This window comes from Nyctibius grandis, chromosome 6 (assembly GCF_013368605.1).
Source record: "Nyctibius grandis isolate bNycGra1 chromosome 6, bNycGra1.pri, whole genome shotgun sequence".
NCBI lineage: Eukaryota > Metazoa > Chordata > Aves > Nyctibiiformes > Nyctibiidae > Nyctibius > Nyctibius grandis.
In genome coordinates, this window is record NC_090663.1 from 56475051 (window position 1) to 56495974 (window position 20924).

The 20924-nt window shown below is 41.4% G+C and overlaps 1 protein-coding gene across 1 annotated transcript in view; it reads left to right on the forward strand.

Moving 5' to 3' along the window:
- The first annotated feature begins 1468 nt into the window (after positions 1–1468).
- LOC137664662 (SWI/SNF-related matrix-associated actin-dependent regulator of chromatin subfamily A containing DEAD/H box 1-like) overlaps positions 1469–20924 on the forward strand; it is a 28632-nt gene continuing 9176 nt past the window's right edge. The window contains exons 1-10 of the mRNA XM_068402967.1: positions 1469–1511; positions 3555–3644; positions 4295–4376; positions 5852–6225; positions 12801–13003; positions 14256–14346; positions 16369–16468; positions 17829–17888; positions 18104–18179; positions 18602–18737. Coding sequence (XP_068259068.1) covers positions 5911–6225; positions 12801–13003; positions 14256–14346; positions 16369–16468; positions 17829–17888; positions 18104–18179; positions 18602–18737 — 981 coding nt within the window. The 5' untranslated portion in view covers positions 1469–1511; positions 3555–3644; positions 4295–4376; positions 5852–5910. The remainder of the gene's footprint in view (positions 1512–3554; positions 3645–4294; positions 4377–5851; positions 6226–12800; positions 13004–14255; positions 14347–16368; positions 16469–17828; positions 17889–18103; positions 18180–18601; positions 18738–20924) is intronic.

Here is a 20924-nt window from a genome sequence, read left to right on the forward strand (position 1 = left end):
TAAGAAGTGCCTTAGGGTAACACTGATATTTAGGATTATTTTGGCAAATGAGACTTTCCTTTGAAAATGGCATATGAATTAGCTTGTGGACTTGAGCCTGCTTTCCCAAACTAGGTGGAAATTACTTTCCATGTGACAATGTTTGTTGTGCAGTGGTAGTAAATGTGGTAAGCCTCTAAGTATTACCTCAGTTTTGTTTTTATTTGGGAGAGAAGAGGCTGAGTGAAAGGTATGGTTTGTGTAGGAGATTATATTTAGAATTATAGGGCAATGTGTTATGGCTCTGCAATAGACATATGCTTACTGAAAGACTGTAGTGAGTATGACTTATTTAAAACTAACAGTGTGAGTAAGTCCAGTAGAAAATTTACTTGAAAGTATTTCCACACAAAATGTCTTTTTTCGCAAAGATGTGGCTACTTAATTTTTCACAACTAAAACTATTTTGGTCATCCAGGCACTCTTTTGGATTGGAAAGCAAGCGTGCTTTTTGTGCGTGTGTGCTTGTTCACTGGTCTCCTTTGGCAGTCTGGGAGGGGAAGTTGGCTGGAGATGCTGGTATCAGAGATCAGATCTCTGCAGGCAGTTAGGCTTCCAAAAAAGATTTAACTTGCAATACTATTTCAGATCATGAACTAGGACTTTTTACAGTAATTTGGTCTAGTAACAGTTGCTGCTTCAAGCAAAGCTAACGCGCAGAAATAGCGTTAATGTGTTCTTGCCTTCATGAGCTGCACACGGCGTCAGTCAGAAAATGCACCTGACTGGGCAGGTCTTAATGCTAAGATGATAATATCTTGATAATCACCAGGGCCCAAAGATATTAAGAAAGTTCTGGCTCGTATGAACTATTCATAAGTAATATGGTTATCAGTGATATTTAGTTATCACTGACTTAATATGCATAGTCTTCTTTCAGACGTTTGGATTTAACGTTGAAAACTGTTTTGTGATAACCTCTCCGGTGTGCACCTGAGCCAGAAATCAGGCATCAGCACTTCCAGATGGCAGGGAAGTACATACTCCAGCTCGCGGTTGGGATTCAGCCTTGATTACTTACCAACTTTCCAAAAGCAGTCAGCTTGAATAAAAACAGACAGACATGTACTTTTATGCAACTTGTGTGTAAAACACTTGGCAATTATAAAAAAGAAAAGCTATTTCAGTTTTTCTATATGAGAGGTAATTGCTAAACTACTGAAGAAAACTTGGAGGTAAACAAGCACATACTTTCAAGCAGCTGCTTTCCTTGAAGTTTCGATGTATCTGTGGACTATAACAGGAAACGATTATGGAGACTGGTAAACATCTTGTGCAGTTAATAAGTAGCTACTATAGTGTTGGTTTGAATGATCCTGCTATTTTGGGGTGAACTTAATGGAAGTAATTAATTCTTCTTTTCTGCCTCGATTCTTTTTAAAGCTGCTTTTTGTAAAAGGAAACTGAAAGGTTCTCCCACAAACTGCAAAACCAGAAATAAGCAGCTCGCAAAAAAGCCAAAAGCTGATTACGTAAGTACCGTTTTTTCTCTCTGTGCATTGTAGAATAAGTGGCATTACCTGACTTGGTCAATGACAGTGGTGGCCTGAACGTGGTGTGTTTTGTCAGAAAATCCTATCAAATTCAAATCTTGCCATCTGAATGAGGTTTTTGTACTTTCTTCTCCCTGGCAATTCTGAATGGCATTACCTGCTTTGTTCTTTAGTGTTTGTGGATTTGCATCCCACTAGCCTGTTCTCTGCTTTCATGGAAGTGGTTGATGGCAGGTAGCAGTATGTGAGGCGCTGAGTACCATTCAGATCTTGTGACCATCAGTGGGAGTCACAGGCTACCGATCACCTTGCCTCCTCAGGTCATTCCTTGTTTTTCCTCAAATAGATGAAGTTCAACATGTGTTGCTAGTGTTCTTCTGTGTTATGGGAGTGGTGTTGGTTACATATATATTTGAAAGTATGACTTAGGGAAATCTTTAAAAGGAATGAATTGGTTACATTTAAAGGAATGATTCCTTTGACGTCTGCTAATAAATAGGGACTATGTAAATGATCCTGGTGCATTCAGGTTGATATTTGGCAGATCTTACGCACAGTCCTACAGTGCTGTCATGAGGCCAGCTCCCAGGCATCCCAGTAGACATCCTTGAAAGCCACTTATGGTAGAGAAAAGGAATTCTACAGTAAATACTGGAGGCTGGATGGAGGATGGTGACTATCTTTGTGTTGAAATTGAACCAAATATTGTCCTCAGAACAAAATGAAGGAAACGCAGAGTTTTCCATGAAAGCAAAAATAATATTACTAAGATGTTCCTCTGCTTCTTGGAGGAGAGCTGTGGATTTTGTGAGGCAAGATTTGCTGGGGTATGGGTTTGTTCCTCCTCACTAAAGCACTGGGTTAGGTTACAAAGGAGACTTTACTGAATTATCACCCAGCCAGCCTAGCAAACAGTGCTTCACTGGACCTGGCTTCATGCAACAGTTTGGTTTCTGTGCTTGACGGTTCCATTCCAGTTAAAAGGGGAAGGATTGGGGAAAATAAAGCTGAAACACGGGTTTTTAGAATTCTTGATAGTGAATTGTAGTGAGAAAACTTGCAGGGCTTTTTTTCTAGCTATTGCTTTTCCTCTGGTCCTAAGGTGACTCCTAAGACTAGAGCATACTTTGCCAGCTATTGTACGTACTGTAGCTGTGCCCTTAACAATACCCTAGGCTCACTGAGGAAAGGAACTGTGTCCCCTGTTACCCGGAGTGCTTCTGGGTGATGTGGTTTGTGCCTCTTTCAGCAAATAGCATCATTCAGCGAGGTAAATATTGATCAAACCGGTTGGCATCTCTGCTGTAGATAATTAGATCTGTAACCTCTTTGCATTCAAAGCTCTGAGAAGAAACTTGCATAATTTTGTGGTGAATGCACAAGAGGGCAGCTTGTGGCATGTAGAAGTTTTGGCACTCGTTCATGAAAAACCTCCCTTTTTTCAGGCTGACAGTGAAGTTATTGTTGATGAAAACTTTTGTCAGGTTTTGATGTGACTCCGTGGTGTTGTGACACAGTATTTGTGGATTTTTTTTTTACCCATAAATGTTCATATAAATACACCAATTGACATGTTTCTAGACTCTGGTGGGTTAAATACTGCACGCTTGATAATCTAACCTTACTGACTGACTGTTTAACCCTGCCATCCTCTGCCTTAAATATAATCCAGAATTGCTACTAACTTTTTATTTTAAAGAAATACGCAGTAGATAGTTCTAAATTATTTATATTTTGGTATGTAACTTTTCACTGTGTATGCTTATCAAGTAAAGAACACCAGTCTTTCATGACTGAAGACATTTTGTATGCCAGTGAAAGTTTTGGTCTTACTTTGAGCATTGGCTATGTAGGAGGAATCACTTCTGCAACTTGGATTTGCCTTAAGTGCTTTTGTCATTTAGAGTGGCTCTTTAAAAGTAAGCAATATTGATTAGGCTTGATTGTTTTCAATTGTTTTTTTATTCTGTTCATATTCTTGTAATTTACATGAAACCTAACAGATTTCTTTTTTTAACGTAGCTGGGCGAGTCAGAACCCCAAAGACAATGGGAGAGGCAAGAGACGCTTGTGAAGAAGCTGCAAAATGCATTCCCTGGATTGGAGAAGAAGGTGAGCTCATGTCTCCTGATGGCACATCAGGTTTTGACTTCTTAAGAAAATTGCAGCTGTTGGCAGTCCAAATGAAACAGTCCTTACACCAGCAGCACTCTTGGAAAGAGCCCAGGGTAGGAAGGTCTTCGCTGTTGCTGCTTTGGGAATGTAACTTGCCCTGAATTCAGAGCAGTTGGATGTAATCAAGACTCTATGGGACTTCTTATCCTACTTTTTTGGTCCCATGATAAGCCTGGCATAATCAAATTTGATGACCTGCTGTTAAAATATATGGGGAAATTACCCCTCCCTCTCTCTCCCACTCTTCTCCCCTGGATGACCAGATATCCTGTGTGCTTTGTATTAGTTTAGTACCTGACGATACTCAGCAACTGGTCAGGGCCTTTTAATACTGTGCTTTGAATTGTTGGAAGCAAAGTTTGTTTATGTATGTTCTTACCCTTTTGAAAAGTGGAGTGCAGCTCTGCCTAAACTGAGTGTGTAAGGGTAAGCTGAAGGGATTTCCTTTATTTTGAGTCATCTGATTTACGGGGGTTTTCTTTGCCTTGTGCAATGAAAATTAAGTGTTAGTGCTATAACGTTGTTATGTACAGAAATGTAGTTTTTGCTTATCTTACCACAATACAAAATTCCTTATCTTTTACTAGGAAGTGAGAACTGTACTTGAGGGTCATAACTGGGTGTTTCATGAAGCAGTGGAGGCCCTGAGAACATTTGCAGAGGACAAGGGTAAAGACAGATTTATAATTCATTTTATCCTAAGGTAAAACAAACAGGCTTGTGATATAAATCTTTTCTAATATCCAGCAATGACAGCTGTGACAGCACTATGCCTAGAAACTTGCACTGATACTTGAAATTAGTATTAAGGTGGAGGATAAAAGAAGGAAAGTCAATTTTTCTGTATTTTTAAGTGTCATGATTATTTATCTTTTGCTCTGTAAGGAGAGTTAAATTTATTTGCCCTGCTAATACAGATTTACATAAGAAGTTGTAATTACATATGGGTATATCATAAAATATATTTTGAAATGTGTCAAAGCTGACACCTGCTCCCCTCCTGCTTATTTAAAAATAAGTTTTGTTTTTTAACTGGAGTGATTTGTAAATCAGTACTTGCAAGTAACTGCATAGGTGACAAGTGACATACACTATTTTATCCTTTTAAAATATATTCTAAGAGAGAAAAATAGTAGAAATAGGCCTTAAATTATGCAACCATTTTATAAATACCAATGCATTAAATGTGGTAGGGAGCAAGAAGCGTGATTCCAGGTAAATCTGCGAGTTACAACTTAAATACCGTTTAATGAGTTGATTAAACTGTTAGACAGCTGTCAGATATATATATGTTTTGCTGTATCAGCTATTTAAGTGTTCTTGGGATACGATAGTATTCTTAATTGGATTCTTTTCAAGTGGAGAGAACTATCGGTATGCATGAGGCTGGGTCCTTACTGCATCTCCTTCTCAGAAGGTAGATATTGGGGTTGGAGTCAATCAGCATCAAGCTGGCATTGGGTGGAAGAGAAAGTGTTGCAAGTGCTTTCTTCCAAAGAAGGAAGAAAAATCCATACAAGTAATTTCTGAAAATGACTTGATCACGTTCTGTGAAATAACCTCAATCTTACTTTAAGACCCTATTTTGATTGGAAATACCTCGTTCTCCCACTTTCTTTAAGAAGTGCATGTTCTTTTTGTCCCACCTCTAGTGCTGTACTGAGATGCATTAAAGTGGAAAAAATATATAATATCCATGGTGAAAGTAGGCTTGTTTTCTGAAATCAGCAGAATTAATATCTTTGCAGTCAGGCAGACTGGGACCGGTATCTCATCCCAGCAATACATCGGAGTTCTTAACTACCTGCTCTTACCTCAGAGTTTCTGAAGCTCACACGTATTACATAGCGTTGATCATCTGTAGTTTAAGATAGTTACTTAAAAGCTTCTGCTATTTGAGCAGTATATAAATCAGCATTGATCGTCTTATATTCACAGTTGGTACTATCTCCATGTTTTAAACAGACTTGCCTGGTGTTTGCTCCTCTTTTCTGTTCATAACACCTGCTGTTAAGTTGTTGTGTGTTAAATACTAGAATTGTGTTTTATGTCTCTATAGGTTTTATTCTGGAAGAACAGTGGATTTTTATATTTGCCTTTCACCAGTATGCGTTGACTTGTTGCTTTCTATATTGCATGCATAGGTTTGGAATCCATCCCCTGGCCTGAAGCCTCTGGCAACAGCAGAAGTGACAAGAGTGAAATGAAGCTGAAGCAGAAATCTGCCAGGAAGGAGCAGAAGGGCTTTTGGAAGAAGGACAAAGGCAAGAGGAGCATTTGGAGTACTAACAGAGAAACAGCAGACTCGGAGGACGAGTCAGCTTCCGAAGGCGATGGTAGCTCCCTTGACAAGGACTACAGCAGCAGCGATGAGCTGGTGGAGGATGGCTACAAAGCGAAAATCCTTGCCTTCCTGCAGGATGCTTCCCCGAGCGAACTGGCTTTGATTCCCCAGTGTTCTGAGAAAAAGGCTCAGAAGATAATAACGCTCCGGCCCTTTAACAGCTGGGAGGCTCTGGTAGGTCTGCATTCTTCTTTTCCTATCCCCAGCCTGCCTGGAGTCAAGGTAGCTTCAGCCTAGGGAGGCTTAGATGGGTGGCCTTATCCTGATTAGGCTAAAATGCTCTGTTCCTCCTAAGCCAATAGCATTTCAAATAGTGTCATATGACCTGATTTTGAGTGAATTAGGGGGTGATTTTCCTGGCAAACTCAAGCTGATTGGCTGACATTACTGTCACTCGCTCTGTAGCATAGAAAGTTGGTTGATTTCACTTCAGAAGAAGAAACTAGAGCTTTCACTTGGGAAGGAGGTATTTGCTAGCCTGTTCTGAGCTCTGGGAGCTGAAAACCCATGCAGGAGGCAAGACCGTGGCAGAACCTTTACTGCAGACGTTCGAACAGCAGCAGCAGCAGCTTCTGGGGTAGCTCCATGATTGAAGGTGCCAGCATGGATATTTTCTGTTTCATACAAGAAACAGTCGTTGTCTTTTTTTTTTTTTTGTCTTTTCTTTAATCTACTGCAGCTTAGTCTCTAGCATGGTTTTGCAGCTGAGCAATGCAGCCATTTTTTAGTGGAGCGAGCTGCTGTGTTTTAATTAATAAAAGGTAAAGCATCAAAAGGCTAAACCACAGTCCACAACAGAAGGGAAAACGATATCTCTTGGTAAGTAGTTTATCTACTGTCACTGGGTTGTTACTTTCAAATGTTTCCTGTGGTTGGTTTGTTGCCTTCACATTTCATGCAGTTTCAGTTAACTGCAAGACATCAGACCTGATAAAAGCAATGTCCTGGTAAGAAATTTGAAGCGCATTATGGCAGATTTTCTTTGTTTAATTTGTTAGTGCTTTGGATTTTAAAGCAGTAACTGTGCATAGGCCCTCTTACAGAGTAATTGATATGTCTTTTCATCAGTATGTGTTCTGAAACCTCCTCCACTGATGTATGCAAGAAGCATTTGTATTTTTTCAGAGCAGAATAGAACTTCTTCAGTATGTGTAAAACAATAACATTTATTATTCAGTGTGTGAAATATTTTACTGCGAAACAGTAAGAGATACTAAACAGATTTTTAAGGAAAACAAAATGATCTTTATATGTTGTTTTGCAAGGCGGGGAAACGAGAGGAGGATACTTGAAAAAAATGCAAGGTACAGGTATGCTGCAAAAGAAATCCGTTTTGCCCCAAGCCTTTGGCTTCTCACAGAACATCTGTCATACGGTTACTCAGAATCACAGAATCACAGAATGTTAGGGATTGGAAGGGACCTCGAAAGATCATCTAGTCCAATCCCCCTGCCGGAGCAGGATTACCTAGATCATGTCACACAGGAACGCATCCAGGCGGGTTTTGAATGTCTCCAGAGAAGGAGACTCCACAGCCTCTCTGGGCAGCCTGTTCCAGTGTTCGGTCACCCTCACCGTAAAGAAGTTTTTCCTCATATTTATGTGGAACCTCCTGTGTTCCAGCTTGCACCCATTGCCCCTTGTCCTGTCAATGGATGTCACTGAGAAGAGCCTGGCTGCATCCTCATGACACTTGCCCTTTACATATTTATAAACATTAATGAGGTCACCCCTCAGTCTCCTCTTCTCTAAGCTAAAGAGACCCAGCTCCCTCAGCCTCTCCTCATAAGGGAGATGTTCCACCCCCTTAATCATCTTTGTGGCTCTGCGCTGGACTCTCTCTAGCAGTTCCCTGTCCTTCTTGAACTGAGGGGCCCAGAACTGGACACAATATTCCAGATGCGGCCTCACCAGGGGAGAGCAGAGGGGGAGGAGAACCTCTCTTGACCTGCTAACCACACCCCTTCTAATACACCCCAGGATGCCATTGGCCTTCTTGGCCACAAGGGCACACTGCTGGCTCATGGTCATCCTGCTGTCCACTAGGACCCCCAGGTCCCTTTCCCCTACGCTGGTCTCCAACAAGTCTGTCCCCAACTTGTACTCATACATGGGGTTGTTCTTGCCCAGAACAAGAACAACTTCTTTATTCCTTTCTAAACTTTTTGGATTTTGCCTGAGCTTAATTGGTTGCAGAAATATTTGCTACAGGGCTGTTCTTCTTTTCTCTGTGTAAAATATTTAACAGAAAAAAAGCAGTATGGCCCTGTTTGCCTTCAAAATTTGTCTTTCATGAAGATTGCTGCTGTCAGCAACCACATGTTTATGTAGCATTGTGAATACTTGCCCAGAGGAGAAGCAGTTTGCAGCAGGTCTTAGCAGATGTTTCGTATCAGTGTGGATTTAATTGTTTATAAAGATTCAGTAGCTTAGTGACCCAAGGTTTTCCCTACTAATTCATAAGAGTGGTAGAATAATGGAGAGAGCTGATTCAGTTTCAGCATTAAAGAAATTGGCTTGGTTTTAAGGTCTCTTTTTACCGTAATGATATCTCTCGTAACACAACGTAAAGCACTAGAAGTTGTTACCCCTTGTTCATTATTAGAAGAATTGAGGAAGATCTTAGGGCTTGCAGCCTGCGATTAAGACTAAAGCCTACTTATTTGGAAACTGAACGTCTTATTCCAGGAAAACGTAAATTAAAATGGCTTTTTTATTCTAGACAAGCTTTTTAAGTCGGATTGAAATTTTTTCAGATGCATTTAAACAAATTTCAAACTTGTAAAGTTATTAAGAATACTTGAGAGCACTTATTCTTTAGAACAGATCTTTAAGACAGATGTTTAACTAGATCTTTTTAACACTTAAAATACACAGAAAAAAAATAAGCATGGTTCTTGAAAAATAAGTGTAGAGGGCTGAAAATGTCATTGCATACAAGGAGTAATTCCTTTGGCAATTTAGAAATGCCCATAGTAGCATTAATGAGCAAGCATTAATTTATTTGGCCGAGGGACATGGGGGATCGCTCCACGTAACGTCCACCGAGGCACAAAAGAACACTCATTATATACATTATAGAAAAATGAATATTCATACAATTCCGAGAAAAGGCCGCCTACTCCAAGAAACCTTATACGTATGCTAATACATTATGTAATGTCTTTGCGCATGCGTACTAAATTGGGGAAGGGGTCTTGGGTGGTCTCTGGGGGTTGTAATTCCCCCATAGTTACGCTGTCTGCCTTATGACCCCGCTTCCGCGCAGGCGCGGTTGAGGCCTTTTTGTTGGCACGTGCAGGTGGCTCCGAGGAGAAGATGCTGTTCTGGTTCTCACAGGATTTCTCTCTTCTCCTGGCACCAGAGCTTGTGAATCAGGTCAATTTAGACACTACAAAGATGTTGTTCACAGTCTTGTTTGTCTTTGGCCCTTCTTTGTAATTAGTGAGGAATTTAACAGAGACCTTGGATTCTCTAAGTATAAGCGCAAGCAAGAGCCAGTGATAGATATAACTTTAAGCGTTATCAGTCCCAGAAGCAGACACTGCCTGCAAAACGTGCAGTTAGTTTCAGAAAGTGCAGTTATTTTAGCTGAAAGGAAAATGACTGAAAGGGAAGTCGATTCTGTCTAAAGGTTACCCAGAGTAGGCCTTTTAGGGCCTGCTCTGAGGCCCACTTTTACTAAACCGTCTGGTGTCAGTCCCAGGTGCCTGTGCTGTAGAAGCAAGGCCAAGTGTGGAGCTGAGACAGAAGAGGAGCTTGGAGGTGTGATGCCTGAATGAGAGATGCTGGAGCAGAAGTTCATGAGGAACAGCTCGGCCCTGCTGAGAACTGGGGATTATAGCACGAGAGGAGCAGATGGGGATGTAGGGGTAGGCAAACTAAAGGGTGGTCAGCAGAAAGCAGGGCTGTGAGGAGGGAGAGGAAGGAGCCCTGAGAACATGGCTCGCTGTGGAGGGCAAGGGGAAGCTGAGGGTTTAGAGCAGACTGCAGGACAGGGTGGAAAGGAAAGTTCAGCTCCCTCTGTCTTGGTCTGATGTCATGTGTTCGGTAGCTTTTGTGCAAGGGGCCAGTGTTCAGTGATGTTTTCCTCTTTTGGTGCAAGCCTGCCCTGTACTGGCTTCACGCTGTACAGCTCCTGAAGACAGACGTGCGTTACTAATGTGACAGCCATTAGAGAGATACCTCCCCTCCTGGTGGGCCCTTTCCTAAACTGGCTTCCCACCTTCCTCTCCTGTTTGCTTCGGGGTCCTGGTGACACCCCACTGGCACACATTGCGGGTTGACAGACAGCATGATTTCTTTCCTTGGTGGAAGCAATTCTGGGCACCCATCGCCCTTCCTCCTCACCCTCACTCGTCTAAAAAACTCATTGGCGTTGAGGTATATTTTAACAGCGTTCTCTTTTCCAGACTGTTGGAATTGGCCAGTGTTGGAAACGGCAGCTCCCAGTGCCATCTCCTCAGCAGACGGGCTGTAAACACGGGCACGCAATGGCAATACCTGCCTGCGTTCAGTGCGTGCCAAGAAACAAGGGCAGAGCCGAGACTGGCTAGAAAACTTCTTTGGAAGTGTTGACATGTGTGTCTTAGCCTGGTTTAACGTATGAGTGTTGGTAAACTTTCTGGGTTTTGTTTAAAGTGGAAGAAAAACACAAAAAGACCAAGAACCCCCAAAACTCTAATGGCAGACTGTCAGTAGAGGGCATCCCTTCATTCCCTGCCCCCATCCCCTCCCCCCCGGTGTCAAAGCATAGCCTGCTTGTACACTTCAGCTTAACAAAGCTTGCTTTTACTCTGCAATGTGGCAATATTGATCAGGTCCTTAACATAGAATAGCTGGATCATACGACCTCTTCTTTTTTTTAAGGAAGGAATTCCAGGAGGATATATCCCTGTGAAGTCTTGTGCTAAATTTTAACAGGTCCCTGGTTTAAAATTCAGAAAAATCTGTGTGGAAATTACTTCCATTTTAACGAAAGGATGGCAAATCCAAAGGATCTTGTATTCTTCAATTCTTTAAATGTACTAATAAGAAAGGAAAATGCCTGTCCTTCACAGTGAAATAACTTCATGCATAAATACACATGAAAACAATATAATTATAAATATAACCCCAGTTACTGCAGAAGTCAATGTATTAGAAGGTTTTGCACTTTCTGAAGGAGGAAAGAAATAGGAAAATTTAAGTTTTAGTTAAAGACACAATGTTACTTGGGAGGTGTGTGGCTGACACAAGGTTGCGAGAATGAGACTCATGGGTAGCAATTCTCACAACAGCAAAGAGATCAAGAGCTCTTGGAGAAAGCACTTGTTCATGATTGAAGTGGGGAGGATTGTGACATGGAGCCATTATTTAAAAAAAAAATTGGTTCTAGATTAGTTGCATCTTCTAGCAAGCATGAATGAAGCAGCCTCTGCTCTTGGTAGTAGACCCAGAGTAGAAAGCAGGGGAAGAAGATAGCCTTGGTTAAGATGGTAACACATGTGTTTTGAGAAGATGAGGACATGGTGGCAGAGCAGTTACAGCCCTTAGAGATCTCTTCTCAGACAAGATAGGAGGGAATACCCTCTTGCGGGCTGGGGAGCCACAGTGATACTGCATGGGGGCTGTCCACACGGCCCCGCCGCACGCTCTTGATTCAAACACCGGTGTCCTTCACCTTTGTAAACCAGGCGCACTCAGGAGTGGTGGACAGGCCTTGTGTTAGTTTGTATTTGCATCGGGATTCTGGTATCTTGACTTGTTCTCTGACAGTTTGTTTGCTGTGACATTTAGAAAATGTATTTGTGTATTTTCTCTTGTTTTTCCCTCTGTAAAATGAGGATAATACTGGCTTGAAACATCAATGTGCACAAAAATGGAGAAACTGAATGGTGCTAAAACCTTGTCAGGATGATGGTACTGCCAGTGAAAATGTATTGGCAAGTGCTAACGACCTGATAGATTTGTGTAAGTTTGTGTTTCATAGATTTTGCAGGAGGTCGGGTTCATTGCAAAGAAAAAAGAGCTCAGGTGAATCTTGGCTTGGTGACGAAATTCTCCTCCAAGTCTGAAATGTGAAGAACTGAAAAGAATGAACCAATTCTTGCTGATCTTTTGGGCTTGTCACTACTTGATGACTAAAAAAAGCGTGACACAGTTTTGGGAGACTCCTTATCCCTGAAATTTTTTTAGTGTACCCAAGTCCTGTTTGAATGTGCCGTTTGTGGTACAGATAGAACTGGGACTGAGTAATGCCGAGCTCCGAACAGATTCGTAACAAAATCTTACTAGCCCTCCTGATGCGTTGCTTTGCCTTGATCCCTACATCTTACATCTTTAGTATCTAATAGGGATTGCTTAAAAGGATATCTAGTGATTACAATTTTTTTTTCCCTTTTATGGTTTTGTTCTCTTACTGGGCCCGGCCTTCAAAACTCGCTTTGCGCTGTATGTCTGCCTCCCCTTGGGGATTTTAGGAGTTTAATGCGCCTATATTTTACATTGGGAACTCTTCAGAGAAATTGTCTCTTGTATTTTAAGATATATTTTACTGTGCGAGGAGCTGTAATGATGACCTTCAGTGTGGATTCAGAGAGTTTTGCAAGGGCCAAGTGTGTAAGGCTTATTTGAAGTTTTGAGAGGAGATCTGGATGCTGTTCTGTCTGCTACTTGAATTACTTACTGCGTGCAGCAGCTGTGGATTTTCACTGTAGCACCTTTGCTGCTATTACCAGTGTTCATAGTGTTTTTTTGTTATTTTGCAGTTTACAAAAATGACTAAGACTACTGGTTTGTCAGAAGATGTAGTGTGGAACTGCAAGATACTGCTGAAGGAGAGGGACGTGGTCCTCAAGCTGATGGATAAATGTGATGAAATTTCAAGTAACCTGGCAATACAAGTATCCAGGATGACTGAAGGTGGAGGATGTGAATGGAACATAGATCAACCCTCCATTCTGAATCAGAGGTGTCTTTCCTCTTTTTATACTTAGAATGGTGTTGGATGATATACTTGAAGACTGGGATTTTCAAAACTGTAGTCTCTGAGAGCAGAGTTGCAAATGTTTGACCCTCAGCAGCTCTCAATGAGATGGCTAGTGATGTGCAACACGTGAGGGAATTCAACAAATGTTTTTAAGTGTATCAGGAAAGCTGGTGAAGAGGATAAGAACATAAAACGAAAAAGATGTAACAGTGCTTAATACCTCGTTTTACTTGCTTCCGTTTTTGATGATTGTAGAAGCCAGCCTTGAGTGATGGGATCATGAGTTGTCAACTTATCTCAAACAAAAGGCCAAACAAAACTGCTTCTGTAATGGGGGACCTTATATTTCAAAGATGCCAAATTGAAATGAATCTGAGCAAACTTGTGAAGTTTATTAGCTGGACTGAAGACCTCGGTCAGGAAGTTCAGATGTACAAAATGATCTGGAGCTCTGTATCCAGCGGGAGGGGCAGTGGGGATATGTTGGGGGGAAGGATTTATTTCAGAGAGGTAAATCAGTAAGGATCTCCAAGTGGATATTGGGAATAAAGAGAGAGCTTAGGAGGAATGGAAGTGGGTATGGTGGGGAGCATTATCCTAAGGGTTAGGAAGCATAGAGGTGAAGTGGGAATGGCTGGGCTAGCAACTTGGATTAGACTTGAAGGCTGTTAGTGGTAAATAGCAAAAGGATTTTCAGCTATGTCAAAATAAAAACTGAGAGGAAGAGGGAGCTATTGGGAGGGAGCTTATCAGTGATTCTTCTTTGACAAAAATGCTGAACTAGGTGACTTGCTGTAGAGTGTGTTTTGTGGGTTGTTTTTTTGTTTGGTGCTGACACCAGCAGTAATTGTACAACAGAGCAAACTTAGCGATGCACCTGCTAAATGCCACTCAACTTTTTGTGTATTTTAAAAGTTAGTAGTTGTGTAACTGCTTTTAACTGGTTGTAGATGACTGATTTTAGAAGAAAGATGTTCCTTGTAACATTCATTTTGATCATTTAAGACATATGAAAATTCAGATAAACTACTTAGAAATTTCAGGAATGCCCTTTGGTATTCACGTGACTGATTAAATAGAGTTTGTTGTGTTTTTCACTACACCAGGAGATCTGGAGTGCCTTAAAATATAGGCAGTGTTAAACTACCATTCTGTCATTAATACAAGTGTAAAGCTGTGTTTCGTGGAGAAACAAATAAAAGATGGTAACACGTTCATCTTGATTTCTTAACAGTTTGGAACTCAAGCCGTATCAGAAGATAGCTTTGAACTGGTTGGCGCTGCTGCATGAGCACAGGGTGAATGGCATATTGGCTGATGAAATGGTAAGTGTGAAACTGATTATTTAAGAATCGTTAAAAGTTTGACAAAAATGACTTTGTTAAATTATTTAATTTCCTAGAAACCTCAAGCAGAGTGTAAGTCATTTGTTTTAGCTAATATAACTTAGGTTGCAAACAGTTTCTCCAAATGTTTAGAAGCTTCTGAGCTCTCACTTTCAATTTGGAAGTCAAAGGTAGCCTAAGATTCATGGACACCGATAATTACAAGTCACATGGTGTTTTCTGCTGCAGTGGAAGCAGTTTCTATCACAATGGATGATCCTCAAACCATTCATATTAGTAGTTCCTTGCCCATAACTAGAATTCATTCTGCTGTCCAGCAGTTAGTTGTAGTGAGCCCCCTGTCACGGTTTAAAGCTGGGCTGGCTATTAAACCTGCGGCAGATGCTCTCTGTTATCCCCCTCCTCCCCCCAGAGGGAAAGGGAAAGGGAAAAGGGAGAGAGACTTCTGGGTTGGAAAATTAAAACAGTTTTAATAAACTATAATAATGAAAAAGAGTATAATAACAATAATAGAAATAATCAAATATATACAAATATATATACAAAACCAAGATTGAGCTCCCCTGAAGTCAGCCACGTCACCACCGGCACTGCAGGGCAGGCTCCGGGAAGGCCCAGGCTGGGCCTAGCGACGGTCGAGAGCTGGATTCAGGAACGCACGGATCAGGATCAGGAGCAGCAGGAAAACAGACGGAGTCCTCCTTGGACACCGGCCATAGCAGAAAGAGAGCGAGACCCTCGTGATCCCCCCCCTTTATACCGAGAATGACGTGTGTGGGATGGAATACCCTCGTTGGTCAATTTTGGGTCACCTGCCCTGTCTGCTCCCCGCTGCAGCTGCGACCCCCCTTCGGCTCTTCACTTGTAAGCAGTGAGGAATTCAGCAGTGACCTTGGTTTCTCTAAGAATAAGTACAGCAAGAGCCTTACTGCACAACATCCCTACCGGTACCTCAGCGATAACTACAAACTTCGAGCGTTATCAGTCCTGGAAGCAGACACTGTCTGCAAAAACATGCAGTTAGTTTCAGAAAGTGCAGTTACTTAGAGGAGACTTAGCTGAAAGTAAAAATCACTGAAAGGAAAATCGGCCTGGTTTAGGCCAAACCAGGACAGCCCCTGTCTTCTACCTTTCTCTGTCAGTTTCAAAACAGGTAGTTAACAATACAGAAGAACCTCAGTAGGTAGAAAGCTTTTCTGCTTCTCCAGCATTTTGACCATCTCTTGTCATTATGCTCCCCATAAGCTTTGAAATAAGAGAGAAAAGCGGGTGGGTTTGAGGTTTTGTTTGGTGCTGACACCACCAGTAACTGTACAACAGAACAAACTTAGTGATGCAGCTGCTAAATGTGTTGCCAGTTCCTTTTAATCCTGGCTGCTCTTCATCTGTGACAAATCATGAGTGAATGGATGGGTTTGCTTCACTAAGACTTTGGCAGAGTTTCTCAACTTCCGTACGTTTCATATTTGTAAGAACTACCTTATGTGCATATTTTGTGGTAGGTAAGATAAATTTTTAAATCCATGACACAGAAGACAGGAAGATGAGCATTGGCAGAAACACAGGGTTATCTTAAAGAAATCTGATTTCCATACTAAATTCCACTTCAGAAATAGCTGGAATATCCTTTGTACAAGTGGCTCAAATGGAAAGAAACAATTAGTTTCCAAGTAATCATTTGTCTGCAGCACTGTTTCAGGAAGGTAAATTTTTGAAGAAGGTTTGAGGGATGAACCTGAACTAAAATGAAAAGCTTCATAAATGGAAAAGATGAATCCCTGTTGCTCAAATGTTGAGCTGAAAAGATAATTGAGTTTGATTGCGATTGTACTTAAGAAGGAATTGTCTTCTGTGAAACAATGTGGTTAAACAGGACAATTTTTCTACCCACGTTTGTAATCTTTAGTTGACATTGACTAGACTGTAACTGTCTTATGAGTACAAAACAGTATTATGTTCTACAGATTGTAAGTTTGTTTAAATGGATTTGTTTTCTCTTAGGGCTTAGGAAAAACAGTTGAAGCTATTGCATTTCTAGCTTATCTCTACCAAAAGGGCAATAGAGGTCCCCATTTGATAGTTGTGCCAGCTTCAACGTTAGGTAAGTTACAAGATTCAAAAGTATTGGTTTGTTATAAAAAAAAAAACCTGGACAGACTGTGAAACAAAGATAATTTTGTGAAAGAAAACTTAGTTTTCTTATGGTGATATTCAACTCCTTAAGTAATTTGAATTGGAATGCAAACCACACTGAAGGCATGCTTGTTCTGAATTAATCAGACCTAACATGGATTTTTTTTTTAATAAGCGCTGTATGCTTTACAAAATATAAAGCTACTTGCTACGATTTGAACTTGTTTAGCAAAATAAGTCTTTTTACTTACTGAATATGGGCTGAAATTGCTAGCCTTCAGGCTGTGCTTAGGGTTAGGATACGTCAGAGAAGCTGATGAGTTTGAGCAGAAACTAGTTCTCTGTGGAGTTAAATTTGGTTTTGTTGAATGGTTGTAGAAAGGAGAAAGTGGCAAGTTTAATTTAGACAGAAGATGCTGCTTTTAATATAAAATACTTATTTGGGCATCAAAAATTTCTCTTAACATCCGAAAAGCTTCCGCTCGTTCAACATCAGTTCAAAGTTGCCATTTTCAGTGTGCCTTTAAAATCCACTAGAAGCCATTTTTTTAAATAACTCTTAAAACTGCACGTTACTTCAAAGCTGAGGTGTACATAAAAGTGTTAACGAAGGTGCTTTTGTGAAGAGATTCATAGAGGCTCATGAGTTACAGTGGCAGGCTGGTCCAAGCCGACCAGCATGGGGATGCCTGGGAAGCGCGGTCTCCCTGCAGCTTTCCTGACCCTTTTCCAAAGGAGTCTCCTCAGCCCTGATCTGGGTCAAGTGGCATTTACCAGAGACCTCCTTCTGCTGTGCTTTGGGGTCAGCATTTGTGTTGGCTGTCAGGTAGCTTCCCCTTGGGCACGGTATTGTTGCCTGTGGTCGCTCTGCTGGCTGCACTCCTGGAGCCGGGTCGAGCTGTCAGGCTGCTTGCCAAATCCCAGAGGCACTGTCTCTCCTGATGAAACACTTCTGCATGCAAGTACTGACAACTGAAGGGATTTGCTTTCTGAGGAATGAACTGTCTAGGGAAGAAATCGGGCTGAAAAGTTCAGCACTGTATTGTTTTACATGGTGGCTACAGACTGTGTGGGTTCTGTTTCTGTAAGGGTTTGAAGCACAGGCTGGTTAAGCAAGTGTCATTTAAAGCCCGCTTGTGGGTTGTTTGATTTTCTTGAATATTATCAGTTTTCCATCATTTTGACAGAAAGTTTCTTAACCTTCAGGAGAATTTAAAGGGATTTGCTTTAAAATCAGATGTTTAGCTTAATGCTGAGGTGTGTCTGAAGTTATGTAAGACGTAATAAAGTATAAATGACTTGGTTTTTATTTGAATGATGTCTTACAGATAACTGGGTAAGAGAAGTTCATCTGTGGTGTCCTCATCTGAACGTCCTTGTTTACCATGGTGAGGAATGTAATGTGGAAATTAAGCCAATGATACAGTTGCTTGCACGGTCAGCCTAAGAAAAGATGAATTGCTCATGGAAGCATTGTTTTAAGACAGTTGTTTAAACACACATTTATTGCCAACTGTATTTCTGTGTACTGTCTTAATTTTTATAGGTCTATAAATTATATATATAAGTAATTGTGTTCATTGTGTGCTTTGTCCTTTCACAGGATCCCAAGAAGATCGGAAAGATCTGAGGGAGGACATCATTAATGAAGTTGTGGATTTCAATGTGATTATAACTACGTAAGTACAATAATTAAATAACAAGTGAGATTCGGTTAGCTCCTGCTGACCTCTAGTGGTACAACAAAACAAAGTTCGGAATTTTATTAATGCCATAGCAGGTACTGTGTAATAGGTGCTTCAGATAGTATTTATCTATCTATTAATAAATACTAATGGATACATATTACTTTGTGATAGATTTGCACAGCTTTTTGGAAAGTGTTATGGAGGGCACTGTTCATCAAGTAGACTGTAATTATTTGCCAGTAGTAAATTGTGTTATGGTTGGTTACTTCTAGGCGGTTTGACATAGTGCCCCTCGTGCGTGTGTTCTGTCCATAGCTCTTAACGATTTTAGGGAATTTAATAAGATTGCGATAGCAGTATGTTCATGTTAAATTTGCCTTTAACGTGTCTTTTACGATGTCTTTCTCTGGCAGATACAACTGTGCAATTAGCAGCCCAGGTGATCGAGGGCTGTTTCGCAGGCTGGAGCTTAACTATGCAATTTTTGACGAAGGTCATATGCTCAAGAACATGAGCTCCATACGCTACCTGCACCTTATGACAATTAATGTAAGCACTGTAGTACTGGTACAGTAATAATATAGTTACAACTTATTTTCCAAGATGGTATTTTCATCAAAATCATTTTTAAGAAGGTGATCTTTAAGCGGTTAAACTATGGCTTGTACTTGCAATTGAAAACTTGTGCATAAGTACTGTATGACATTAGAAAAGATGTGATACGAGATTAGAGATGTTAGATATGGGTTAGAGATGTTAAAAGGAAGCTCACTGCTCTGGTGCAGCCCTCTGATTATTACCCTTTGTTAGTTATCCAGGTTGGTAATGATGAGGTTGTAGAGAGAAGTCTGAAGGCAATCAAAAAGGACTTCAAGGCACTGGGGCAACTAGTTGAAGGTTCGGATGCACAGGTGGTGTTTTCATCAATACCTCAAGTGGTAGGGAAAAACACTGAAAGGGGGTGGAAAACACACCTGATTAACACATGGTTCAGAGACTGGTGCCACCGTTGGAATTTTGGGTTCTTTGATCATGGGGAAGTTTATATGGCACCTGGTCTCCTGGCGACAGATGGAGTACATCTGTCTCAAAGGGAAAAAAGGATCCTCGCAAGGAGTTGGTGGGGCTCATTGCAAGGGCTTTAAACTAGGCTCGAAGGGGGAAGGGCTAAAATCAGGCTCACTGGAGATGAGCCTAAGGACAGCCTTGAAACTGCTGTCCTATTTAAGGTGGATAATGGTGGTACATGGGGCAATAATAACACAGGGCTCACTAATAAGTTAGTAATCAAGGAAGTGGCCAGGAATGGTCAGATAGCAAGAGTGAAAACTGGTGGCTTAACTCCCTCTCTGAAGTGCTTATATACCAATGCACGGAGTATGGGAAATAAACAGGAGGAGCTGGAGATCTGCCTTAGATTGCATGACTATGATATAGTTGCGATCACTGAAACATGGTGGGACAGCTCCCATGACTGGAATGTTGTCATGGATGGCTATGTACTATTTAGGAAAGACAGACAAACAAGGCGAGGCGGTGGTGTTGCTCTTTATGTGCAAGAGCAACTGAAATGTATTGAGTTCTGTCCAGGGCGGGAGGAGGAACAGGTTGAAAGCTTGTGGGTAAGAATTAAGGGACATGCAAAGGGGAGTGAAACTGTTGTGGGGGTCTACTATAGACCACCAAACCAAGAAGATGATGTTGATGAGGCCTTCTACAGACAACTGGAGGTAGCCTCTAGAACACACTCCTTGGTACTCATGGGTGACTTTAATCACCCTGATATTTGTTGGGAAGCCCACGCAGCTAGACATGTTCAGTCAAAAAGGCCCTTGCAGTGCATCAATGATAACTTCTTAATTCAGGTAGTGGAGGAACCAACGAGAAAAGGTGCACTGCTGGACCTTGTATTAATGAATAAAGAAGGACTAGCTGGGGACATTAAGGTTGGGAACAGCCTTGGCAACAGTGATCACGACATGGTGGAGTTTAGTATTTTACAAGGTAGAAGTAGGGCAATAAGTAGGATTACAACCCTGGACTTCCGCAGGGCCAACTTTGTACTATTCAAAGATCTACTTGTAGGAATCCCATGGGCTAAGACTCTGGAGGGCAAAGAAGCCCAAGAAAGTTGGTCAGTTTTTAAATACCACTTCCTCCAAGCCCAAGATAGGTACGTTCCCTTGAGTAAAAAATCGGCTAGACGTGCTATGAGACCTGCATGGATGAGCAAGGAGGTTCTGAAGGAAATCTCGCGGAAGAAAGAAATTTACAGTTTGTGGAAGAAGGGTCTTGTCACTTGGGAGAACTATAGGGAAGTTGTCAGAACGTGTAGGAAGGCAACGAGAAAGGCCAAAGCCCTCTTAGAACTAAAACTGGCAAAGGAAGTAAAAGAGAACAAAAACGGCTTCTTCAAATATATCAGTAGCAAAAGGAAGAACAGGGAAAGTGTGGGCCCTCTGCTGAATGAGGCGGCAGCCCTGATAACCGAGGATGCAGAGAAGGCAGAGTTGCTGAATACCTTCTTTGCTTCAGTCTTTAATCCTAAGACCAGCCCTTGTGATCTTCAGACCCTGGATGTAGGAGAGGAAGCCTGGAGGAGGGAAGACTCTCCACTAGTCAGTGAAGACTGGGTTAGTGATCAGTTACAGAAATTGAACACACACAAGTCCATGGGCCCCGATGAGATGCACCCAAGAGTGTTGAGAGAACTGGCTGATGTTGTTGCTCTTACCG